At 31.2% G+C, this 24,691-nt stretch overlaps 4 protein-coding genes and 1 long non-coding RNA gene across 6 annotated transcripts; 3 read left to right on the top strand and 2 right to left on the bottom strand.

The window, feature by feature from the left end:
- LOC106772099 (tubulin alpha-1 chain) lies at positions 1-2,375 on the top strand. The gene is made up of 4 exons (XM_014658270.2): positions 1-215; positions 785-1,019; positions 1,114-1,484; positions 1,573-2,375. Exons 1-4 carry the CDS (start codon positions 123-125, stop codon positions 2,221-2,223), a joined length of 1,350 nt encoding a protein of 449 aa, XP_014513756.1. The 5' UTR covers positions 1-122; the 3' UTR covers positions 2,224-2,375.
- Positions 2,376-9,849: 7,474 nt separating this feature from the next.
- LOC106770682 (amino acid permease 6) lies at positions 9,850-13,689 on the top strand. Its single transcript, XM_014656480.2, has 7 exons — positions 9,850-9,901; positions 10,037-10,270; positions 11,837-11,930; positions 12,077-12,291; positions 12,384-12,526; positions 12,620-12,847; positions 12,940-13,689. The coding sequence occupies exons 1-7, from the start codon at positions 9,850-9,852 to the stop codon at positions 13,354-13,356; spliced, it is 1,383 nt and encodes a 460-aa protein (XP_014511966.1). The 3' UTR covers positions 13,357-13,689.
- On the bottom strand, positions 13,165-17,753 carry LOC106772529. Of its 2 annotated transcripts, XM_022785688.1 has the most exons (5): positions 17,317-17,753; positions 16,630-16,859; positions 14,813-14,920; positions 14,446-14,570; positions 13,165-13,294 (listed from the first exon to the last, which is right to left on the bottom strand). In XM_022785688.1, exons 1-4 carry the CDS (start codon positions 17,507-17,509, stop codon positions 14,448-14,450), a joined length of 654 nt encoding a protein of 217 aa, XP_022641409.1. In that variant the 5' UTR covers positions 17,510-17,753; the 3' UTR covers positions 13,165-13,294; positions 14,446-14,447. The 2 variants fall into 2 exon arrangements, with proteins under 2 accessions (XP_022641409.1, XP_014514467.1); XM_014658981.2 differs by lacking the exon at positions 13,165-13,294 and having other exon boundaries at positions 14,304-14,570; positions 17,317-17,752.
- A 1,180-nt stretch (positions 17,754-18,933) lies between these two features.
- On the bottom strand, positions 18,934-23,084 carry LOC106772676 (pyruvate kinase isozyme A, chloroplastic). Its single transcript, XM_014659220.2, has 7 exons — positions 22,322-23,084; positions 21,743-21,830; positions 21,457-21,647; positions 20,738-20,856; positions 19,968-20,211; positions 19,562-19,796; positions 18,934-19,456 (listed from the first exon to the last, which is right to left on the bottom strand). Exons 1-7 carry the CDS (start codon positions 22,859-22,861, stop codon positions 19,128-19,130), a joined length of 1,746 nt encoding a protein of 581 aa, XP_014514706.1. The 5' UTR covers positions 22,862-23,084; the 3' UTR covers positions 18,934-19,127.
- LOC111242400 lies at positions 19,306-21,425 on the top strand. Its single transcript, XR_002669455.1, has 3 exons — positions 19,306-19,448; positions 19,533-19,824; positions 21,114-21,425. It is a non-coding gene; the product is annotated as an uncharacterized LOC111242400 (long non-coding RNA).
- Positions 23,085-24,691: the final 1,607 nt, after the last annotated feature.

Below are 24,691 nucleotides of genomic sequence, written 5' to 3'. Positions count from 1 at the left end.
CAAACTTTCCTTGCATCAAGATTCAAAGAAGGCGTCTTCATAAACGCCTTTCTTCTCCATTTCTTCTTCCTCTCTACGCTCCTATTTTCTCGTTTCAAATTCGCTTTTTTTAATCTGCGAAAATGAGAGAGTGCATCTCAATTCACATTGGTCAGGCCGGTATCCAGGTCGGAAATGCTTGCTGGGAGCTCTACTGTCTTGAGCACGGCATCGGGGTGAGTCATCCATCTCAACATGCTTCAGCTTTTTTTTTTTTTCGTCAGATCTGTGTCGTGGGTGCTTCTTTCGTGTAATTTCGCTGTTGATACGAATATTCGTTTCTCAGATCTAAGGAAATTCTAGCATTTTCTTTTTTTTTTCAAATTTTCCGTTATTTATTTCACTTTGATCCGTACTTTATTTAAACCTGGTTTCTATTATTTTTGAAGATCTCTTTTGTTTTTGTGTTACCAGAGTTTATTTTGCCAGATCCGTTTTGCAATTGCATTTTCTAATCAGGCTGCGGATCTATATTACTAGTAATGTGACCCTTTAAAGCATGTTATTTCAAATCATAATGGGATCTCGCTCTCGATTGTCAGATCTACACGTGAAGCTTGCAAACCATTCTGATTAGATAGTTCTTTTAGCTGTTAAATATAATGTTCGTGTTTCTGGTTTCAATCTTTAGCTCCTGTTCTTGCAGTTTTTAACTCTTGTATGAAATCTCCTTAATTGTGGAAATATGAAGAATAAATATTGTTAAAGGTAATACAGAGAGCTGATATTCATTGTTTTTATGCAGCCCGATGGTCAAATGCCAAGTGACAAAACAGTTGGTGGTGGTGACGATGCTTTCAACACTTTCTTCAGCGAGACAGGTGCTGGAAAGCATGTTCCACGTGCCGTCTTTGTGGATCTTGAGCCCACTGTGATCGATGAGGTTAGGACTGGACCTTACCGCCAGCTTTTCCACCCAGAGCAGCTCATCAGCGGCAAAGAAGATGCCGCCAACAACTTTGCCCGTGGCCATTATACCAGTGAGTCCCAACTATGTTAACTTTTGTAATATTGTGTAAGGGTATTAAATTTCTTACACTCATTGTTATATTTGTTGTTTGTGCTGTATATCAGTTGGGAAAGAGATCGTTGATCTGTGTTTGGACCGCATCCGAAAGCTTGCTGACAACTGCACTGGTCTCCAGGGGTTCCTGGTTTTCAATGCTGTTGGTGGAGGAACTGGTTCTGGTCTCGGTTCTCTTCTGTTGGAGCGTCTCTCTGTTGATTATGGCAAGAAATCCAAACTTGGTTTCACTGTCTACCCTTCTCCTCAGGTCTCCACCTCTGTTGTTGAGCCATACAACAGTGTCCTCTCCACACACTCTCTCTTGGAGCACACTGATGTAGCAGTGCTTTTGGACAATGAGGCCATTTATGACATCTGCAGGCGCTCCCTTGACATCGAGCGGCCCACATACACTAATCTCAACCGTCTTGTTTCTCAGGTAATATAATTTGCAACTTAATGAGATTAATTGTAATTATTAATAAATCTGTGGATTGATTGAATTACTTTTTTCTCTGGGGGATTAGGTGATTTCTTCTCTGACTGCTTCCCTGAGATTTGATGGTGCCCTGAATGTGGATGTGACTGAATTCCAGACCAACTTGGTCCCATATCCCAGAATCCACTTCATGCTTTCCTCCTATGCCCCAGTTATCTCTGCCGAGAAGGCTTACCATGAACAGCTTTCAGTGGCAGAAATTACCAACAGTGCTTTTGAGCCATCTTCCATGATGGCTAAGTGTGATCCTCGCCATGGAAAATATATGGCCTGTTGCCTGATGTACCGTGGTGATGTTGTGCCAAAAGATGTGAACGCAGCTGTTGCTACCATCAAGACGAAGAGGACCATTCAATTTGTGGATTGGTGTCCTACTGGTTTCAAGTGTGGTATCAACTACCAGCCACCTACCGTTGTCCCTGGAGGTGACCTTGCTAAGGTGCAGAGAGCAGTATGCATGATTTCGAACTCCACCAGTGTGGCGGAGGTATTTGGCCGCATTGACCACAAGTTTGATCTCATGTATGCCAAACGTGCCTTTGTTCACTGGTACGTGGGTGAGGGTATGGAAGAAGGTGAGTTTTCAGAAGCTCGTGAGGACCTCGCTGCTCTCGAGAAGGATTACGAGGAAGTGGGTGCTGAGTCGGGTGAGGGCGTGGAGGAGGAAGAGGAGTACTAGAATCTACTTCAGATTCTTTTACGTATTTTCTCTTGTTGGTGTTCTGTTGTTTTATTTGGATGCATTCCTTTTATGCTTCATTGTTCATGTTCCGGACTTAAATGACAATATGTGTTTTGTCCATTTTCTGAACCTTTTATTGTGAATGCTAATTTCCACGAATTCAACTTTAAAATATAGCTTTCATTTTATTTACAATTGAAATCTTAATTACAAAATTCAAAATGTAATAAAGGGAATGAAAGTAATATTGACCCACAAAACCAAATTCAAAATGCTAGCGCCAAATGCAGAACACCACCACAAAATTGTTTATAGTTTACTGTTGTGCTCGTTTTTGTTTTGAAAATATGGTCATATGTTTTATACAAGACTACAAGTTGAGTTAAGAAATAATTAGTGTCAAGGATTGATTTTAAAGTTTTGGTTAAATAGGTATTTTTGGTAATTTTTTTTTTAATGTAACCCTATTATTATTTTTGTTCTCATTTCAACCTATCATTTAGTTAAATTGAATCAATGTGGTCTCTTCTTATATTTATGTTGATTTGTTTTAAAGGATGAAATCATACTACTATAAATTCAACATGGAATGTGTGAAAACAATAACAACACATAAATTCAACCTCATACGTCTTTTTCAATTAACCATTCCAAACTTGATCAGATCTTATATTGTTAATAAAGAAAAGAAACGTATTTGAAATATTGAAGTTATAGATAAAGTAAAAAAACAATACATTATTCTAATTATTTTTAAATTGATCACTATATTAAATAATGTAATACGAGTAATGTGTTATATTTTTATTAAAATTTTATGTAAACTTGAATAAGTTATATTCATACACCTTTGATTTTTTTAAAAAAGAAAAACTGACAAAAGAAACATCCCTCAAAACATATTTTTCTACAAACTAATGCTATAGATTTAAATAACACTCATAAATTGATTGTATGTATTTAATTAATAAATAACATATATAATAATTATAAATTTAATTAAAAAGTACAAATATTTTGTATTAATGATCATTAATATTAAACATTATATCTAGTCATTGTTTTAATCTGGACTTAAAAATTTGTCCTTGTACTAAAATATTCAGAAAATAATTAATTTACTCAATCAAATATTCAGAAAAATTAATTTTACTTTCATTATTTATAGAACAAGACCAAACAATCAAATACTTTATTAAGATTTAAATAATTAATTCAGTCAAATTATATTTTTTTAGCTAATTTATTAGTTATTTTCTTTTACCTTTTTAAAATAAAATTATAATGGTGTTTATATAAAACAGTATTATTTTGAATTTCTAAAAAATTATTAAAGTATTATTAAACTTTCCCTAGTTTTCTTTGATAGAATATAAACAATCAATCAAATACTTTTTAATAAAAAAAATATAAAAAAAAACATTTAATTCAAAATATATTTTCAATTCACGAGTTGAAAATAAATTAGAAATACATACATTCCCCAATCACCACTATCACAACTTTTAATTTGTCACATGAGAAACGAAAAAATAAATAAATTTTGGAAATTAAAAGAGTATGCTGATTAGAGCATTAGAATTAAGATATTAAGCATAATTATTCATTTAATATACACATTGGATTTATAGTTATCTAGTGTTTTTTTTTAAATATCATTAAGAGTATTTTTTAAAATAAAATATTTACATTAAGAGAAGTGCATCAAAATATAAATGTATATGAAAGGTGAAACTAAACTTCAAATAGTCGAGTGACACTCTCACCGTTGACCGTCCCTTGCATCTACTTATGCATAAACCGGATAAGTTATTATAATTATAACAGTTTATATTAATTAAAATCTATCATAATGAGTTCGATTCCCATATATATTTTTTGTAAATATTTAATAAAGTTACATATTTATAAAAATGTATGATTTTTATTTATTTTGTAAATATATAGTAAAGTTACATATTTTAAAAATGTATGATTGAATAATGAAAATTGTTTAGTTTGAAAAAAGATAATCACCATCACTAATATATTGGTTTCTCTGTACTTTTACTATATGATAACTTTTCCTACTCATCGGATAACTGTTATTAAAAATGAATTTTTTATTATTATAAAATTTAACAACTTGTTGTCTATAGTTTATTAAAATTAAACGTTTTTTATTCATTATTGATATATTATTTAAGTTTTGATAGAAAATTTTGATATAATAAATAAAACAATAAATGTTTTAATTCGTTTATAGATTTTATTATTACTATTTTTTTTGTGAATAAGTAATTAACATCATTATCACTAACTTGTACTGGGTGTTTTGTGTTAATATAATAACACTGGACAAACGTTAATAAAGTATAGTAATTTAAAATGCTATTTCACTAAATGTAAGTTATTTGACTTTTTTGACGTTTAGATAGTATTATTTTATGCTGATAGTATTTTCATTTGAAAAGTTTTCTTAATACAAACAAACTCAAATTTTAATTAAGTAAAATAATCCCTATTAAGAGAAATTTTTTGTTTTTATATTTTAAGCGGTTTGAGGGTTACCATTTTATATTTTATCAATTAATGATTTAAGATTGTTAAATATGTGCAAAGTGTGATATTTTAATATATGTATATAAAGGTGAAAATATACAATATAACTTTCATGAATCGGAAAAATATGCTAATTATATGTGGGGGACTATTTTACAGCATGGTAATGATTTTATTATTTTGTGTAAAGGAAGTTTTAAAATTTGTTTTGGTGATGTAAAATAGTGAGAAATCTTTTTATTTTCAAATTGAATGTCTCTAAGAAAATCTCTCTATGTTTTTTTAAGCCAGATAAACTCACTCAAGTGTACTGTTATTTGACAGTATTAATATTTTGATGGTTAAAATGACTATACTGTGTGCCATATGTTGCATTAAATATGGATTATGATCACAACTTTAATTCATTAATTATTCAAGGTCGGACATGCGACGAAAATATGACATGCATATTAATATTTTATGATATATATATATATATATATATATATATATATATATATATATATTTATTTTATGTATGTATGTATGTATGCTTATATGGTATATAGTAAACAATATTATTGACTCGAGATGATTTTATTTATTATAATCTTTTGTAGTATTGTAATATTTTGCAGAGATTATGACATGTGTTGTTATATACATTGTGTGGTATTATTTTAATTTAAATTAGTTCACCCTTATTTGTGGCTTCTATTAATTCCTAAAATATTATTTTTAAGTGTAGTTGATTAGTATAATTATATCTAAGTACATATGATAGTATACATAATAGTGGGCAATATATATTATAAAAAGACCGTTTTATTTTAGGTTTAATCCTTTTTTAGTTTCTAAGTTAAATTATGATGTTCAGTTCAGTCTCCGCTTTTAAACCTCATGATAACACTTAATAAACAATAAATCACAAGTTTTCATACCTAGGTATACAATATTTTGTGATTTGTTAACGGAATGTGTTATGAACAACAAATCACTTAATGAAAAACTTGTGATTTGTTAACGAATATGACTGATTTGATACATTTTTCCTATCATAGGGACTAAAGGTTGACATTTTTAAAAGCGGAGACTAAACTGAATATCAGAACTTAACTTAGAGACAAAAAAGGGTTTAAACCTTTATTTTATGTGTAATATTTTGTAGTATTTATAATGTTTTATAGAGAAATGGTGATATTAGTAATTATAATTATATAAGTATACATTATTATTGCTACTCGGACGATATGATTAATACTTGCTAAAACCTGCAATATGAAATAATCCTCAACTCCAACACATACAAAATTTATATATTAGGCTTACAATTAAATGTGTTTAAGAAATAAATTTTAAGCACATTAAACACTGTCATTTATTTTCTTATTTATTAGCCGGTGATAATAATAATAAATCATAATTTTATATCTTAATTGTTTTTTTAATTAATACTCTTCTAATTTTTGTACCATCTTTTTTCTTTAGTTGGAAATATTTTGGTTTAAAAGTAATTAATACGAGACAAAATGATATTGTGTTACTTATTTAATCTAAAATTCTTTGATTAGATATGAGTTCGAAGTCCTTCTTTTAAAGGTAAATTTTAAATACTATATTGCGTGTAAATGATATTCTTTATATGTTTATTAATTTTGAAATTTATTTCTAAACATTCGCAAGTAATTGAAATTTTGTTAGCTAGAAACTAATTTGAATTTTAATTCGTAAATCAATTATAATTTTTTATTAATAATATATACTATTTTAATTATTAATAATTTTTTATTTATAAAAAATATTTAATTTAATTAATATAATAAATAATTAATTTTTTCTCTATATTTAATTATTATTTAATGACATTTTTATAGTGAATATTCAATTTTGTATTTAACACTACAATAAAATGTTTAAATAGTCATTAATTTTAGAGAGCAAAACAATTAATCAACTATATTAATTAAGTTATGTATGGTTTTATAAACTAAAAATTACAATTATCTAAAATAAGAAACAAAAGTTATTTTAATATAAGAAATATTACAATCCATTTAATCTTCCACTAAAGTGGAATACATGTGTCACCGTCCGGTTCTCCCCTGGTGAGTGGGAGACACACTCTGCCAAGCTTTTAATTCCCTTTCTCTCGTGATCCGTGCAGTAGCAGCATAGCAGAAAACCCTGGGAATGGAAGTCAGGTGTCACGCTGGAGTTGGCCAAACCGTCCGGATTGGAGGCAATATATAAGGTGAGAAAGAAGACCTGACGCCACTTTTGCATGCAACCTTCTTCTTACTGAAACCTCAAACTCTCCTCCTTCTCTCTAAAACCTCCTTACCTTCTCTCTAAAATCCTAACCAAGTTATTGTTCCGATCACCATTCAGATCACACCTGAAGACTCCTGGTGGTCTCCTCTTTCATCTAAACCGTCCGGTTTTCAAGCCTGCACCTGTCCTTGGGAGACTTAGAAGGATAGTTCATATCAACTTGTTTTTCAAGACTTAGCTGGAATTAGAGGTAAGGGAAGCTTATAAAGTTTAATTTATGATTTTCTGTATGGTTGAAAGTATGCATGAATTAATGCATGTTTGATATCTAGAGTATGTTGCTTGAATTCTTATAATTTGAATATGGTATGATGTTGCATGAGTTGTATGATAAGTATGAACTATGAATTCTGTACTGATGAGAGTATGTATGAAACTTAGAGAAAATGTGAATCTGAGATCGAAGGTCATTAGGACCGTTCGGTCTTCCCTGTTCCGTTCGGTTTATTATGACTGATCGGCCTAGTATAGTTACTAAAACTAAATTGGTTTCCTTTTAAGTGTTTCTTTGATAGCTATTTAAGAATGCTGGTCATAAACCAAGTGTTCGGTCTTACAAGTGTTTGGCCTTAGGCTGGCACTTAACATTTGAAACTTACAATATGATATTCTTCCTTTTGAAACCAATCCGGTCACTTAATGACCGAATGGTTTAGTGAGACTCAATTTATTGAAACGTCCGGTGTAAAGTGACTAATGTCCTTTCACTCTTTTAAAGGAATTTCTTCTTTATTGATCCGTCCGGCCTGATAAGTGTTTGGTCATAGACCAACCTTTGACCATCTTAATTCCTATTTTATGATATGGTGTCAAACTGTTTGGATGACTATTCTTTATAATAAATCCTTAAGTTACGATCTCGTTCTTTATCTAATCACCCCACCTACCATTGACATACTTCAGTTATTCATTCCTACCTTTGATATGACCGTCCGGTCAGTTTCTTGAATTCTTGATACTCACTTTACCCTTTTCTATTAAACCGTTCGGTCACTATTGGTTATAACTTAGTATTGGATATTGGTACTCCTCTCAACACCCTAACAGTTTGGAAGTAATAATGCACCTTGATTGAATTTGACTAAGTAAGAGAATTCCACTGGCGGAATAACTCATGAGTTAGTATTGATTGGTAAAGTATGAATGTGGGAATGACTCAGGTGTTGTCTTTGTTCCTGATATTCCGTGAGGATGCTTTCTCAAGTAGAGAGAGGTCACTCATGCGTGGGAATGGCAGGAGGTCCGCGGTTATATGAATAGATAACCGTTTGAGGGCTAACCTCGGGTGGCAGCTGATCAGAGAGACAGTTACTACACCACACCGGGTGCTAGGGACGACCGAGCTACATGTTCATACGTCCGGACAGTGTCTTAGTGGTCTGTCTTAAATTTAATGAACTTAGGATGTATGAGTGGTACTTGTGTGTATAACATGTTGAATTGGTTTTGTTTAATTGTTTACTTGCATGTTGAAAACATTAATTAAATTTACATAAGCTTACCCTTATTCTTTGTGTCTTTGCCTATGTTGCCGTTCGGTATCCGACCGTTCGACCATTCTCTTCATTTGTAATGATCATCCTTTTTGGGTGTGAGCAGAGTATAACCTAGAAGTTACCTTGGAAGCTGCTTTGGAGGACGCTTTGGAAGATGCAGTAGACACCGTACCCGAGAGTTATGCAGGACCGTCCGGTCCTTAGTATAGTGGTTCTCTTTGTTTTATACTTTGTAGATGTTATGTATAGGAACCTTTTGATGTTTGACCGTTCGGTCAATGAACTTGGCCTAAGACCGTTCGGTCCATCTTGTAAATATCTTACTTAATTGAACTGTTGTACAGTTTTAAATTAAATGCTATTTTCCTATCTCTTTCACCTCTCGGTTTATTCACTACTGTTCTCCTTTATTGTTCATGTTAACTCCTGAAAATGAATTATAGCCTTGGTTATACTTATTGGGATGTTACAAGAAATAAGAAGTCATGGATAAGTACTTATAATAAATATTTTATACTTATCTATAAATTATATAATAAATATTATTAATGTAATTAATTTAATTCTTCATCAATATCAATTTTGACCAATTAAACTAAACTGTTATTGAAACTATTATTACTTTAAAAGTAGAATTGAAATAATACTCCCACTCTAGTGTCTCTCTTATCCATGTGATACCATGTGATAATTATTAACAAAATATAATGAGATTATTTACTCTGTGTCCAGAATTTTTTTTTCAATAATATTTCAAAATCATACACAAATTATTTTCCTATATTATAATATAGAATTTACAAGGATATAAATTTTTAAAAAATAAGACAGAAACAAAAGTTATTAAAATATAGTGAAATAGAGAGAAAAAGCTAATTGGGTGATTGAAAAAAAAAACTAAGTTAAAATAAAGCAACTGCTCCCATTTTAGGTATAATATAAAGCATGTTTAACTGCTTATAAATTATACCTAAAATGCTTTATATGATAAATAAGCAGTTAAACATGTCATAAATTAACTATTTTGTCACAGGATTATTTTAATATAATAAATAATGAATAATCTATTCAATTATTTTATTTTTTATATGATAAATAAGTTCAGGTAAAACAAAAAATAACACATTAAACAAGGATTGTGGCAGTGAGTAGTAATTTAAATAAGGATTGTGCTTATAGTGTTTCTCTTATTCATTCTCCATTCTTATAATAAGAAGATAATCCCACTAATATGGTCAATTTTCCAGTGACTGAATAGAAAGAAAGAAAGGAAATGGAGTCCCATAACTTTAAATACGACGACGATGGTAGCATAAAACGAACAGGTAACTCTATCCATCTTCCTAAAACATTATTATATAATCTCAAATCCAATAATAATCTCAAATCCAATAATTTATTTTAATTTCATCAATTATTCATGTGATTTTAATTTTGTAATGGTTGTGTTGGGCGTGAAGGAACATGGATGACTGCATCTGCGCACATCGTAACGGCTGTTATTGGGTCAGGGGTGCTGTCGCTGGCGTGGGCCGTGGCTCAATTGGGCTGGATTGCTGGGCCTGTGATTCTGGTGTTGTTCTCTCTGATCACTCTCTACACTTGTTTTCTGCTCTGCAATTGTTACAGGTACCCTGATCCTGTTCATGGAACCAGAAACCTCACCTACATGAACATGGTCAAAACTATTCTAGGTAATTTCAACTCTTCATTTTTCTTCTGATTTTCGGAGACCAAATTCAACTTTTTTTTTTCTTTTTTTACTTCACGCGTTTTCTTATTACTTAAGTGTAAAAGAACAGTTTCAAAAAAAAAAAAAAAAACACGAAATATTGACCATAAAATTTATGAAACTATATTAGTTGAGCTGTAAAACGTGTAAGTAGATATTGTTTTAATGATGTTCTCGTTGACATATTTAAAATAAAAGACAACAGACAGACGTTATTTAATGAGTTCATTATTATTCTTAAACGTTAAGTGTTGTTTCTCTATACGACTGATAAATAAATGTTTTTAAATTGAAATACCTTTTTTTTTAGTTCAAGGTGTACCTAATATAAAATTTAATTGAAATAAATTTCATGCATACAGATTTTATATTTTGCGGAGAGACAGACGTGCTATTGTATGTATGTTCATACTTTTTATGTTATCGGATGATAAAAATTTAATATTTACATTAATCTTAATTCTAATTACTTATTTATATATATATATATATATATATATATATATATATATATATATATATATATATATATATATATATATATATATATAATTACCTCTATGTGAAGAAAAAGTTTAACTATATTGTTGAGTAGTAGAGATATCTCCAGTTATTTTTCAGTTAGTAGAGTTATGTTTATATTCATCATTATTTTTCCTTACGGTTAAGTATAATAGATAATTATGAGGTTCAATGAGATTTAAAATATTATAATTTGAAAATATAACTAAAGATAAAATAGAAATAAAAGAATATGTGTACTAAATGAAGTATTTTATTATATGTTAGTGGAGCGTAGTAACCTTTTTCATGATAATACAAATATAATAAAATTATAAATATATTTTTTAAATAACTTTACTGGAAATAATTTTTATTTATTTTATAGATAACGTTTTTATTACAGACATTTATTTTGATTTTAAAAACGGTGAAATTTAAAAATTAATTAAATAACGGTTAAATTTAAAAACATCAATTACTTAAAAGATAAAATTGGTAAAATAATATTTTAATGTTACAAAATGTTGCTCAAAAAGATAAAATTCAAAGTAAAATATGAACAAGAAAACGAAAAATCTCTTTTATATAATAATAATAATAGTAATAATAATAATAATAATAATAATAATAATAATAATAATAATAATAATAATAATAATATAGATTATTACAGGGAAAATAGGTAAAAACTACTCTGAATTACAAATTGGTCGAGATATGTCGCCACCAATAAAAAACATCTTATTTATAACCTAATATATTAATATTTTAACATTTTAAAATTTAAATACTAATAAATAATTATTAAAATGAGTTGTAAGAGGAAAGAATTTTTGTAATACGCTTGTTATTTTTATGAAGGAAAGAATTTTGATTTTTTAAAATATTTATGTAAGTATTTATCTATATATTAAAAGAATATGAGTATTGGATGAGAGAGTAATTTAGCAGAATATGGTGTGAAGTATTGAGCATAAAAATGATTTTGAAAGATATGAATAGTGTTGTTCTTGTTTGGGTCCAGGAGGAAGGCAATACCGTTTATGTGGACTAGCTCAGTTCTCAAATCTTGTTGGAGCATGCATTGGATACACCATCACTGCATCCATTAGCATGGTGTAAGTCAAACTATTTCATATTAGATTTTTCAAAAGCCATGAGTGCAATCATATGATAACTCATGCAGTATAGTTTTTGAAATGGTGAAAAAGGAAATAAGGATGAGTTTTAGTTGTACATTATGTGACTGGTGTTTGCGAAGCAGGGCCATCGGAAGATCGAATTGCTTTCACAAGTATGGGCACGAAGCTAAGTGCCATGCATCAAATTACAAATATATGTGCATCTTTGGAGCGGCAGAGATTTTCTTAAGCCAAATCCCTGATTTCCATAATCTTTCAGGCCTCTCCTTCATTGCTGCCGTTATGTCATTTGGTTATTCTTCCATAGGCATCGCTCTCTCCATAGCAAAAATTGCAGGTTCTCCGTTGCATTTAATTAACACATTTTATTATGTACATAACCATTTCCTATGCCACGCATGAATGAATAAATATCTTTGAACGTAAAAGGTGGAGGCCATGTGGATACTAGTCTTACGGGACTGGAGGTTGGAAAAGACGTGACAGAAATGCAGAAGATATGGTACACTTTCCAAGCAATTGGAAACATTGCTTTCGCATATAGCTTCAGTATGGTAATGGTTGAGATACAGGCAAGCAACCTTAGCCAAAATTGCTGCTTTATTTCAATTTTTTATACTGTTCTTTCGAGGATTGTTTTGTTATATAAAACTTGATTTCAACAGGACACATTAAAATCAAGCCCACCAGAAAATGAAGCCATGAAGAAGGCCAGCGTGACTGGAATCTCCATCACCACATTTTTTTACATGCTATGTGGTATTCTAGGCTATCAAGCATTCGGCAACAAGGCACCTGGAAACTTCTTAACAGGATTTGGTTTTTATGAACCGTATTGGCTTGTTGATATTGGTAATATTTTCATAGTTGTTCATTTAGTGGGCGCCTACCAGGTAATTCTTTCATCACCAAATTAACTTGTGTTGAGCAATGTATTAATAAAAACGCAAGAAAAACACCTGAATTTCACTCTGTGCACAAACAGGTATTTTCCCAACCAATTTATCTGCTTGTGGAAAGTTGGTGTGCAGGGCGTTGGCCTCAAAGCAGAATCATGGCAAAAGAATACGGTGTGAACATTCCATTGGTTGGAACATATAAAGTGAATGCATTCAGGGTGATATGGAGGACAATGTTTGTGATATTCACAGCACTCATTGCTATGATACTGCCATTCTTCAATAGCATTGTGGGGTTGCTTGGAGCTATTGCCTTCTGGCCCTTGTCCGTCTACTTTCCAACGCACATGTACCTGGTTCAGGCTCAAGTGCCCAAGTTCTCTATGATCTGGATTGGGGTCAAAATGCTAAATGTCTTCTGCTTGATTGTCAGTCTTGTTGCTGCAGTTGCATCAATCCAAGGAATGGTTACAGACCTTAAAACCTATAAGCCCTTCAAGTAAATCCTACGCGTGGTTTATCTTTTGGGATGAACCATTGTTTCTATCAATGTCTTTGGTCATTATTTATCAGTTGTTTGGATCATTTTCTTTCAAGTGTTCTCTATGATAGTTTCTAATGGATTATTAATGCTTTCTGTTCCTCTAAAAAATTCAAATCGTGTTTCTAGTCCACCACTTCCATAATTAATAGTTTTTGTCTCTATTCTTTAAAACACGGACACAACACTAAAGCTGAAAGTTTTTCCTTTATGCAGACTTAACTATTTTAGTATTTTGGGAAAACACATACAAAAACTAAAATAAGTATTTCACATATCAGAGGCAAAATCCGAAAGTGAAAATATTTTCAGAGACTATAGAAACTTCATTTAACATTTTTTATATATATTTGTTTGTCTGATTCTTCAAGTTTCTTTCCTGTTTCATGTTATTCCTATGTAGCATACTAGGATGAAGATTCTCCAACGAAAAAAGGTATATTTAATTTCCATACTATATAATAAAGTTTATTTATTTTTTTAAAAAAAATGATTTTTTTCACTTGATACTTAACTTTCTTTGTTCAATAATATAAACCAGCTTTCTATCTTTGCGCTTAATCAGAGACATGTTAAGTTTCTTTGTTCAATAATATATACACTGCGTATTTAAATAAAAGCTTACGTAACAACTGCTACATGATTTCCCATCCTTTCTCAAACCAACATTTCAACATTCGGTGATCCCTTTTTTCTCTTATTCATGATGTTCAAGAAAGTGCAAGACCTTCATCTTTTCCCAAGTTTGTGGCTTTCATTTCATCATAATATCGTCTAGAGGTGAGGAATTTTACTTATTAACAAAAAAATAAAGAATTATACGAAATGTTTGTTTCTTCTGATGGAGCTTTTATTTAGTTTTAATTATACATAGGATGTATGTAAAATGGAAAAGGCAGATGTAAAGAATTGAGTCAATGATGAAAGGAAAATAGATAACAGCAAGTTGATCCTGGATGATATTTTACAATGGCACTAAATCAACAGAGGCTTAAAAAAACAGAAATTTGATATATGCAACTAGATTCCTAAGAGGTATGTGTAGTCTTGCCTTTAGTTTAGACGGGGTGCTATCTGTGATATCCTTTCATCTTCTAGGAGTGCGTAAGGGTCCACATATTGTGGAGGTGATATGGCCATCTGGCTTGCATCATGGACAAATGTTGGTCCAAAATACTGCAACAGTAAACTAAGGATCAATTTCAAAGCCATCTCAAAAGCATAGCTCCTATTTATCCACTATAAAGTGATGACTGAAGTGTAAGAAGAACATGCCAAAAAGAACACATAAAGCATTTCAAGCTAAGAATTCATGTTGTATTGAGCTTTGTTGCCGTGATACTGATATGCATACAATATGATGAAGTGATATATAAAAAAATGCACTCATCACATCTGTTGTCAGGCCAAGTACTTACGAAGTATAGAGCAGAAAAAGTTGCAACAATTATGAGGATCAACGGTCCAAATCCCAAGAAGAATGTTCCTCCAATCGTCAAGAGAAGTTTAGCACGAGGTATTAAGCCCTGAAACGGATAAATACACAAGTGATTTCACGGGATTTCAACCCAAATGGAAATTCAATCAGATCTAAGCATAAAAGCTCACTTCAATACAACATTACTAATTCTGATTTGGATGCATTCTAATAGGATATATAGATTTGTTTGTTCATATCTGTCGGCCAAAAGACTCCACATAATTTAGGCAGTGCAGCAATCGCTAACTTCTCATGTAGTAATATTCGATGCAAAGAAAGTGCGTCAACATCTAAACTGGCCTAACATGGTCTAACAGAAGAACTTTGCATATAATGGAGATCATCATGTTGATTTCTTAATACATATTCTGTTCTAAATACTAGAACAGTGTACTCATGAAAGCTCTTTTTAAGTTACTAATGCCCATTTCACACTCAAATTTACGGAGTATTTAGATAAGCAATTTAAATAAATACTTGTTCAATAAGATTTTACTATGAGAGTTTATTTTTAAGCTTCACTGTGAAACTTACTAGAATAAGCTAAAAACAGATTATTTTGATAAGCTTTTCTACAAAGCTAATTAAAACAAGTGAAACTTATGAGAAAGTCACAAGTCATGAACCACTATACTTTAATTCATTTTCCACATCCGTATCTGGTAAGTATATCACACTCTTAAATATTTCACCGATAAAGTATATAAGACTTTAGAAGAACTATAAAACTCGAATACGGCTACATACGAAGTAGAAATGGAAATTATTCTCTTCACAAATGATTTCAAGAAAGAAATAAGACTGATACTATTTCTATTTGTCAACAAATAAAGAAATAATTCATGATGAAAATGGTTAATAAATTCTATTTTGTTTGGATTTGCAGAATATCAATTATTACGTTTTATAACTTTTTTAAATATCTGTATATTAATGGTACACATTATATCTTATGTATTTTTAGAATAATTGTATCTAATGCATCTCTTACTAGAAATACTTATAGTATTCAGAATCATAAGCACAAATAAGCTCTGGCAAACATTCCATTAGTCCAATGCAATCATTGAAATTCATAGTAAGAAGTATGAAAGCTGTATTTCTACATGAAGATTCAGAAATGAAAAACCCGAGACTTTAACAACCTAATTCTACATGAAGTATGTTTTCTTAAGTCCTAAAATAATAATAATAATAATAAATGCCGTTAGAATTTAGCTATGAAATCTTACATCTCTGAAATTAAGAGAGTTATTCTTGGAAAACTGATAACATTCGATCTTATTTTGAAAATTATTTAAAACTCTTACTAATTCTATGCACTCAGCACAAGCCATTTGAATTTTAATTTCCAAACATTTGATGTCTCAAAAGGCACTCTGTTCAAAATTTAACAGCCAGATCATGTTTGTTGATTCGGGTTATTGGACTTACTATTTATATAATTGTTCATCCATAGAAGATTAAAAAGTATAGAATGTTTTGGGAACAAGGTTGAAACCAGTGTTGTAAGTTGACATTAATTATTCATAGCTGAATTTCAGTACTTCTTGAAATGTTCATCCTTCCTGTTTTTTCTTTGTCCTCCCTCCCCATTTCCATTTTCTTGCTTCTCATCAATATAAAAATTTTAATCAGTATTTTTTGTTCAACACCAGATAACAAAGACAAACTACTGATAAAAAAACCATAGAAACAACATAGCTGATTGTTTATAAATTGTTTAAGGAAAAGGAATGTTGACTATGAATCAACCTCAAGACCTTCACTGTTCAGGGCCATAGATCGTTCTCTCTGATTTTCTAGACTCCTCTCAACATTGGTTGAGACAGATTTTCTTTTGAGGAAACCTCTATCTTCCTCATTCACGAACACCTCTTCATCAAGTTCATAGTTGCTTTGTTTGTAATCATCAAGCAATGATGTAGGGGTCATACCTCTCCTCTTCAATTCCTTCATAAATAATGACTCCGGAGGCTCTTCACCTGAAAACACAACAGAAGCAGTATGATGACACAAAAGGGTAAAGTTATTCACTTTGATGTTCTCTTTAACCAGTTGTAGATTATAATCCGAACCCCTTCATTAGAAAATCTACTTGTCTGGCCAAAACGTAATAACAAACAGTTTTCTTGCTAACAAACAGATAAAATGCCACACAGACATGCTTAAAGCACAAGAACTCATCCTACATCAGATGAAGACAGACAAAAAAGGGAAAAAAATCTAAATTTTATTTTGGTAATCTGCCAAGCAAAGAGAAGGGAAATCACAAATACATGTCATCAAACAAATAGAGCTAAGAAATTTTAGTAAACTTATGTATCATTTCAAATTAAGAGCAACTCTTATTTCTCACTAAAACTAGAATTATAACAATTTCGAAGAACAATCATTAAATGAGACTTGAAAATAAAATTTAAAAAACAAAATCAAACTTGCCATTGTTTTGGCTATTGGACTCTTGAGAACTACAGCAGACCCTGAAAGCGGAAGACTTAGAAGAGGTGAAAGTATGCAGCTTTGCGATCCTTTTGTGGAAAAAGCATGGAAGGTGATTGTTCCACGAAGATTTTCTGGGAAAATTATATTGCGAAAGGGAAAGTTGAGAGAGGGTAGGTCTCAGAGAAGCCATAACAACGGCACCAAATTTGAAGAGACAGACAAACCCAAATGAATGAAAGGGGTTTGGTGGCAGAGAGACGTGAAAAGGCTTATTCTAGAGGAAGTAAGAAGTAGAGTGGAGCTTGCACCGGCAAGCGCAGTTTAGAGTGATAGAACTGAGGATGGCTAATGTGAGCAGGGGGTGGGTCTGCGTTTGTGGTGAGAAAGAGGTAACCAGTCGTAGATTTGCGGTCAGAGGCTGCTGACAACATGGACAAAATAATCATGATTTTTGTTTAGCGAACAGATTTCCTTCACTATTTTTTATTTTATTTTTTATTCTCATAAACTCCAATCAATTTGTTCCTTCCACGAAAATATGGCAAACTTTTTTAGTTGGCTTGTGATACGCAGTTAACCAGTTTGTCTTTTTTCGGTAAATTTAAAAACGTATTTATCAACAATAGTAAAATAATGCACAAAACAAGAATTCTAAAACACATGCATACCTACTAATTATTAATATACTCTAATCTAAATACAAATCTTTGTTATCAGTTAAATCTTTTAAATATTAAAAATCAATTTTGAAATAAAATTTAAATTCAAAGAGATAAAAAAAAATTAAAGTATACAAATAAAGATAAAATAATTATTTACTTTTGTTTATCAATTTAGATAATACTTGACAGACCCTTTAATCAAGAGTCGCTCTCTGAATTATTTATCTAATATATTAAAGCATAAGAGTATAGTTCCATTTTTTTTCAAAGAATATCATTTAAATTTAATTTCATTGAAAATGATTTTGATTTTAATCCACTACATCAAATTAAAGGTATCTTTTTCTAAAAAATAAACTTTAATGTTATTGTAACCTCGGTTAATTCTGAAAATAGTGTACATACCAATAGTTTAAGGATTTTTTTTTCTTTCATTTAATCTCAAATCGTGTCTATATATATAACATCTTTCTCTTTTTTTCATTTTATTTTGGTAGCACAAGTTTTGGAATGGATGAGACATTTCGAAATGGGAAAACTTTACTAAATTTTATAGCAAAAAAGGAATATCTTAAAAATTATAAAAAGTTTTAATTGATTAAGATATTTTGAATAGAAACTAAATTTTAATTTAGGTTCTCAATAAACTACCTATAATCAGAATAGAGGGAATGCCACTTTCTGAACTTCACTTCGATAATCTTATCTTTTTAATTATCCACTAACTAACTGTGTAACTACCATTTACCTACTACTCTTTTTCAACTCTAATAGCAAGGGAGAGACAATTAGGGAGATCCCTTTCGTAAGAATATCATGGAAAGACGAAACTAAGTATTGGATTCGCGTGTAAGCAAAGAAGCTTGCCAATGTAGTACTCTGTAAGTTCACCATAATCAAACAAAGTTGATCAATCAAATATAATTGCGATATATTAGTGCAATTTTCTTAGTTAATTATAATGGGCAATTCACGAAGTGTAATTCACAAGCATCTTTTGAAACGGGTTTCAGAACTAGCTAGAGTTCTACAGATAAGAACTTATGAACTTTGTTTTACATAAGGACAAGAAACCAATTATACAATACTATCCAAGCCTAGAAAATAAATAGACACGTGTCTCTCAATATTTGGCAACCTTGCGTTTTAGGCAATAGTCTTCACCTGAATTGATTGGAGAGCCATAGGAGAGGATCGTGTGTGAGCAATATCCGAGACCACTAGAACAACATCTCCTTGTCTGATCAATCCTTTGGATTCCATAAGTTGGACTGACTTTGAGATGTTAGATTCAGCATCATCTGATAAATCAACCAGAAGGGGTACAACCCCCCATAACAGATTCAGAGCCATGCGGGTACTTTCATCGTCGGTGAACGCAAAGATAGGAGGATTTGGGCGGTTGCGTGATAGAAGTGATGCCATGTGTCCATGCTTCGTGTACACGAAGATGGCATCCACACCAAGGTTGTTGGCTGCAGAACAAATGGGTAATTTTTTATTTTTTATTATGATTATTAGACTCTAACCGCTGCGCAGAATTCATAATAGAATCAAGTGGCAAGAAGAATATGAAGTACCCATTTCAACGGCACAATTACATATTTGCTCAGTGATGCATTCTGGCAATTCTGCTCCAAGTTGGTTATGGTTGAGAAGATTCTGCTTGTTCTCCTCCCGATTCCATGATTCCATTCTACTGCTAGTCATATCCAAGACTGCCAAAGCTTTACGCCCATATGACCCAATAGCTGATTCACCGGACAACATCAAAGCATCAGCATACTGTCGAACTGCTTCAGAAACATCTGCTACCTATTAAATAAAAGCAAATATTTGTGAGGTAAGAACAGAAATCCAATAGCGAACTGGAAAAATATCACCATAGAATGGAATTCTGTCATAGTTTCCTAGTAACATGTCTTTTCAATCTAAGATCTTTTCTCAAGTTCATAATAATGATCCTGGAAAAAGATTGATTTTTACCTCGGCACGTGTTGGGGTTGGATACTCGACCATTGACTCAAGAAGCTGAGAAGCTACAATCACTGGCTTGTTTAGTTGTCTGCATACGTAAATTATATCCTCTTGGACTGTAGGAATCTGTTCAAGTGGTATTTCGACCCCAAGATCACCCCGAGCCACCATGATTCCATCAGAAGCTCGCACTATTTCCTCAAGTTTATGAAGAGATTCTAAGCTTTCTATCTTCGACAAAACTTTAATGGATCTGAAATAATTATATGCAACTTAGCTAAAATAACTTTGAAATAAATCCTTGGAAGAAATTAATGTTGTAGCTTAATAGGCGGATTTGGTTAATTATCGAATAACTATGCTGGTACCAACAGTATTATCAGACAGACAGCAATGGCAGAGGAAGCTGGACAATAAATTTAATAGCTCAGCCTGTGCCATTTTCGACCACAATAGCTGCAATTTAACCTAGGAAATAGAACTGAATAACCCTCTTGAAGACGAAAACATGACACCAGTAGGTGAAAATGATTGGGGGTTGCATTGTAGTGCAAGTGCCAGACACGAGTGTTCTTATAAGACTTCAAAGGGAAAACGAGGAAAATAAAATAGACATAGTGACACTGCAGTAGAATGCTTGCGATACTTAGTATACTCCTAGCCACTAGCACGTCATTTTGTACTAAAAAATAATATCAACATCCTTTTAGAGGAATTAACGGTTAAACTATATTGCTAAAACCATATAACTATTCCTTTTTGAACGTGTGCTTACTTACTTGGTTGACTTCGTGGAGAGGTAGTTCTTTAAATCCTTAACAGAATCAGCGTGATTGACAAAGGATAAGGCAAAAAAATCAACACCCTCAGCTATACCGAGGTCAATGTCAGCCCAATCCTGGGGATGTAAACAATTCAAACTTAGGAGAGAAAAAAACATAAAAGGGTAAGATTTTCAATTCATAATTATAATTATTCAAAGAAAAATACAAAAAAAAAAAAAAACAGAGACGTTCGAACAGATAAAGTCATTATTAGTTTTTAGTAAAGTATGAATACGATTTGTTCAGTTCAGAAAAAGGTAGTTTCTCTACATTGTAAAACAGAAAGGTTTATTCTATTGTCTGAGAATTTAATGAAATTATTGCATATAAGGTTGTTGAAGAAACATCAATCCAGCCAGTTCTTCCAGATCTTCGGAATGGGTTTTGAGGAGTAAATTTGGGACTTTGGAAGGATCAATATATTGTACAATCTATCCATATATTGAAAAATGTACGCACTGATTCTGGAGGTAATATATCATTTCACCAATTTACAAAAAAAATAAAAAAAAAATTATTAAACATGAGTTTTGACAACTGTTGACATTGTTAGCCTAGGAATGCTTTCAGAAAATCAACGCCATACATGTAAAGAAATAATTGCAGAGTGCTAAATTTATTCTCCGTGATCTTCGTTAAATGAGCAGGGGAAGAAAAAACCGGAATATGCATACCTTTGTTGATAGAGTAGGAAGCTTGTAATTCCTCCTAACAAGCTTTCCATCTCTCCAGAAACTAAATTTAGCTCCAGGAAGGAAAAGACCAGCATCGATGCACTTACAATGCAAATCATTTCCTTTCTTTTCAACGACTTCAAAGCAAGCCATTCCACCATCAATAACAAGTTCATCACCAACTTCAATATCTGATAGACATTAACTAAGCTCAGTACTTAAATGCATAAATACATTGTGAAAGAAAAGGAAGAGTTGGTTCTTCACTCGTTAAGCAAGACATCACCTTCAGAAAAACCTGTGTAGTTTGTCTGTACTGTGAATGGGCGAGAACCCTCAAAATGCTCAGCAGTAAAATGCCAAATTGAACCTTCCTGAGATGGAAACGAAAACAATAGACAAAAGTGCATGTCTCCAAATCAGCTAAATCTAGTAAGTGTGATCATATAGGACAATCTATCACAAAAAAGCCTTTCACAAAAAAATATAAACATAATCTTTTAAATTTGGATCTAGGTCTAACTTAACCCCAAAAGACAGCTCGTGAAGGGAAACTTGCTCCACATCTACATATTCTGTTATTTTACCATGTCACAAGTGAAGGTGAGATCTCTAACACTCTCTCAAACTGAGTACTAGATAGTTTGCAAGGCTGAACATCTATGAATGATAAGATAACAATCCAACGAAGGGTCTGATAGGGCCAACAACAGCCCCTAGGACGGGCTCTAATAATATTTTATAATGTGGGTTTGGGTTAACTCAATCCCAAGAGTTAACTCGTGGTCCTTGTTACCCCCATTTATACATACTATTTTTTTAACATATAACTAGTGAATGTTAAACAAAAGAAAAAACAGCATACTTCTACTTTAACCGAGGATGAGGCTCCATGATCAACTACATGAATCTGACTACCTTCAGTGTCAATCATCACAGAAACACAGAACCCTTTCTCCTCATTCAACTTCTTGATCTTCCTAATCACATCACGGTGCCACTCCCTGGTGCCATGGCACATATTGAGCCTGGCAACATTCATGCCTCCTGTTGCCAAATTCTCAAGTTCCTCCAAAGAGCTGCAAGCAGGACCAATTGTGCAGACGAGTTTGGTCTTCCGCAACCCCGCAAACCCCTTTACCGTTAACTCTCCCTCTGAAACCACATCCAATCCAGAATTGCCCTGCAAAGCCTTACTCTTTGAACTCCCCACTCCCACCTCCACAGCAGCACGAACCTTAAAGTCAAACCTTTCATTCCCCTTCCATCTCCCTCTGTTAAAACGAAATCCGAGGCGGATGACTCGGCCGCCAAAAACTCGATTCTTGAATTCGAGCGGAGCGTTCCCAGCAACACTCACTACACTTAGATCGCTCGCTGATGCAACTATTGACTTCAAAATCATTTTTATAAGAAGCTAACAGAAGCTTGTTTCTGGTTAGAGAATAAATTTAAATGGAAATGTGGTATCAGAGATTTGAAGTTTACGAGGGTTTAGTTGTGGATTTGAAGGGTTTCTTTGTAAACACCGTCAGCGTTGAGTTTTGGATTATGGCTGCCAAGGGAGTAGGTTTAGGAATGGGGCAGTTAGCTTTGGATTTTTATCATCTAATGGAAGACAAATGACAAACCCAGGACTTCATTCGTCAAAAAACATTATTTTAATCACAGAGAAATATATTTAATCTTTTTTTTTTTTTAAATATTTACCATTTAATGATATTATACTGAATTATTTAGTTAACCATAGTAAAATCCTAGGATTGATTATTTAATGCGATGAATAGATACGTGGATTTAATCTAATTTAAATTAGTTTATCTTCCAAATTTTAGTCAAATTAATTATTTATTTGTATAAATGTAGAGATTTAATTTTTTGAATAAATTTTATTATATTTATTTTACTTGTTATTAAATATATTTTTCAGTTAATATGAGAGTCAAAATCTATTTATTGAGAGTAGACCTATCAAACGATATCATGAAATATTTTTAAAATATATATAACGAAACGTTAATTAAACTTAATAAATTTTATTAAAAAAAATAAAATTTTATTAAAAAAACTAAATTGAAATATTTAAAAAATTAATAATTTAAATTGAATCGTTTTTTTAAAATTAATTTAAATTTTACTATAATTTTAAAAATAACATATTTAACAATTATTTAATTCGATTAATTTCGACATTTCCAACTAAAGATAAAATAATTTAGATTTAACTCTTTTATTTTTCCTTCTTTGTCTTTTTTATACTCTTATTTTCACTTTTTAATCTAAACACAACCTTAAATTTTATTAATTAATTTAAATTGAATTTCTCAAAGTTATGTTAATCTTATATAATATACTTTTTAATAAACTGATCAATCCAAATCCATAGATACGATGTTTTAATTTGGACCACAATTGGGCCTATTTTCATACTGCGACCATATACAGGAATAACACGTTTCTTGATGCTTTCTTATATTTATAATAAGTTTTTGTAACACTTTACAATTAATTTTAAATTTTCATTATATCATTCATCTTATTTTGTATTAACTTTTATTTACTTGCATACCTCCTTTACTTGCTTATGGGTCTGCTTTATTGTGAAACATATTGTATTCTGTACGAAATTTTAGTTATCATTTTGGTTTAACTTCAGAACTTTTTTCTTTGAAGTTTTTTAATTTTTATATTCTTTCTGCTGAAAATTAATATATTGACGATTAAAAATTTATATTTCTGTGTCAGTTGTTAATTATTGTATGTTTTAAATTATGGATGGAGTTCATTTTAAATCAGTATAAAGTACCATACTCAAATTCCTAAAATTTATTATGATTATTATGATGATCATACAAATTGATAACAATCTTCATTATGATCATATAACAAATATTTAGCCAACTAATAAATCGATAACAATGTTCAAACATCATATCATACCAATATAACACAATTATTAGTAGTATAGTATGTTGTGTTTTTAAGTTTATTTTAAAAATTATTAATATAAAATTTTCTTTACCTATTTAAGTAATCAATAAAGGCCTTAATAGTATTTTTTTTTTTGTCCTTTTTCTTATATTCATTTGTTGTCTTGCTCTCAAGGTTAAATAATTCTATAAATTTATAATTATAATTAGATAGTATTCTAATCATTAACTTTGACCTATTCTTTTCTTGTTCTTTCTTTTCTTTCTCCTTTTAGTTCTCTCTTTACTTATAATATTGTTTTTCA

The sequence above is a fragment of the Vigna radiata genome, chromosome 8 (genome assembly GCF_000741045.1).
Source record: "Vigna radiata var. radiata cultivar VC1973A chromosome 8, Vradiata_ver6, whole genome shotgun sequence".
Classification (NCBI taxonomy): Eukaryota; Viridiplantae; Streptophyta; class Magnoliopsida; order Fabales; family Fabaceae; genus Vigna; species Vigna radiata.
This window is presented reverse-complemented; position numbering and strand designations above follow the sequence as displayed.

Excerpts from the sequence above, each read along its gene's own strand:
- LOC106770682 (XM_014656480.2), top strand. The coding sequence starts at position 9,850 with ATGGAGTCCCATAACTTTAAATACGACGACGATGGTAGCATAAAACGA. Across the intron at positions 12,292-12,383 it reads CTCCATAGCAAAAATTGCAG|GTGGAGGCCATGTGGATACT; the intron begins GTTCTCCGTTGC and ends TGAACGTAAAAG. Across the intron at positions 12,527-12,619 it reads TGGTAATGGTTGAGATACAG|GACACATTAAAATCAAGCCC; the intron begins GCAAGCAACCTT and ends TGATTTCAACAG.
- LOC106772676 (XM_014659220.2), bottom strand. The coding sequence starts at position 22,861 with ATGATTTTGAAGTCAATAGTTGCATCAGCGAGCGATCTAAGTGTAGTG. Across the intron at positions 20,212-20,737 it reads CTCTCCACGAAGTCAACCAA|ATCCATTAAAGTTTTGTCGA; the intron begins GTAAGTAAGCAC and ends TAATTATTTCAG. Across the intron at positions 19,457-19,561 it reads TAATTGTGCCGTTGAAATGG|CCAACAACCTTGGTGTGGAT; the intron begins GTACTTCATATT and ends TTTGTTCTGCAG.
- LOC106772099 (XM_014658270.2), top strand. The coding sequence starts at position 123 with ATGAGAGAGTGCATCTCAATTCACATTGGTCAGGCCGGTATCCAGGTC. Across the intron at positions 1,020-1,113 it reads TGCCCGTGGCCATTATACCA|TTGGGAAAGAGATCGTTGAT; the intron begins GTGAGTCCCAAC and ends GCTGTATATCAG. Across the intron at positions 1,485-1,572 it reads TCAACCGTCTTGTTTCTCAG|GTGATTTCTTCTCTGACTGC; the intron begins GTAATATAATTT and ends CTGGGGGATTAG.
- LOC106772529 (XM_022785688.1), bottom strand. The coding sequence starts at position 17,509 with ATGGCTTCTCTGAGACCTACCCTCTCTCAACTTTCCCTTTCGCAATAT. Across the intron at positions 16,860-17,316 it reads GTCCAATAGCCAAAACAATG|GTGAAGAGCCTCCGGAGTCA; the intron begins GCAAGTTTGATT and ends TTGTGTTTTCAG. Across the intron at positions 14,921-16,629 it reads TGAACAGTGAAGGTCTTGAG|GGCTTAATACCTCGTGCTAA; the intron begins GTTGATTCATAG and ends TATCCGTTTCAG.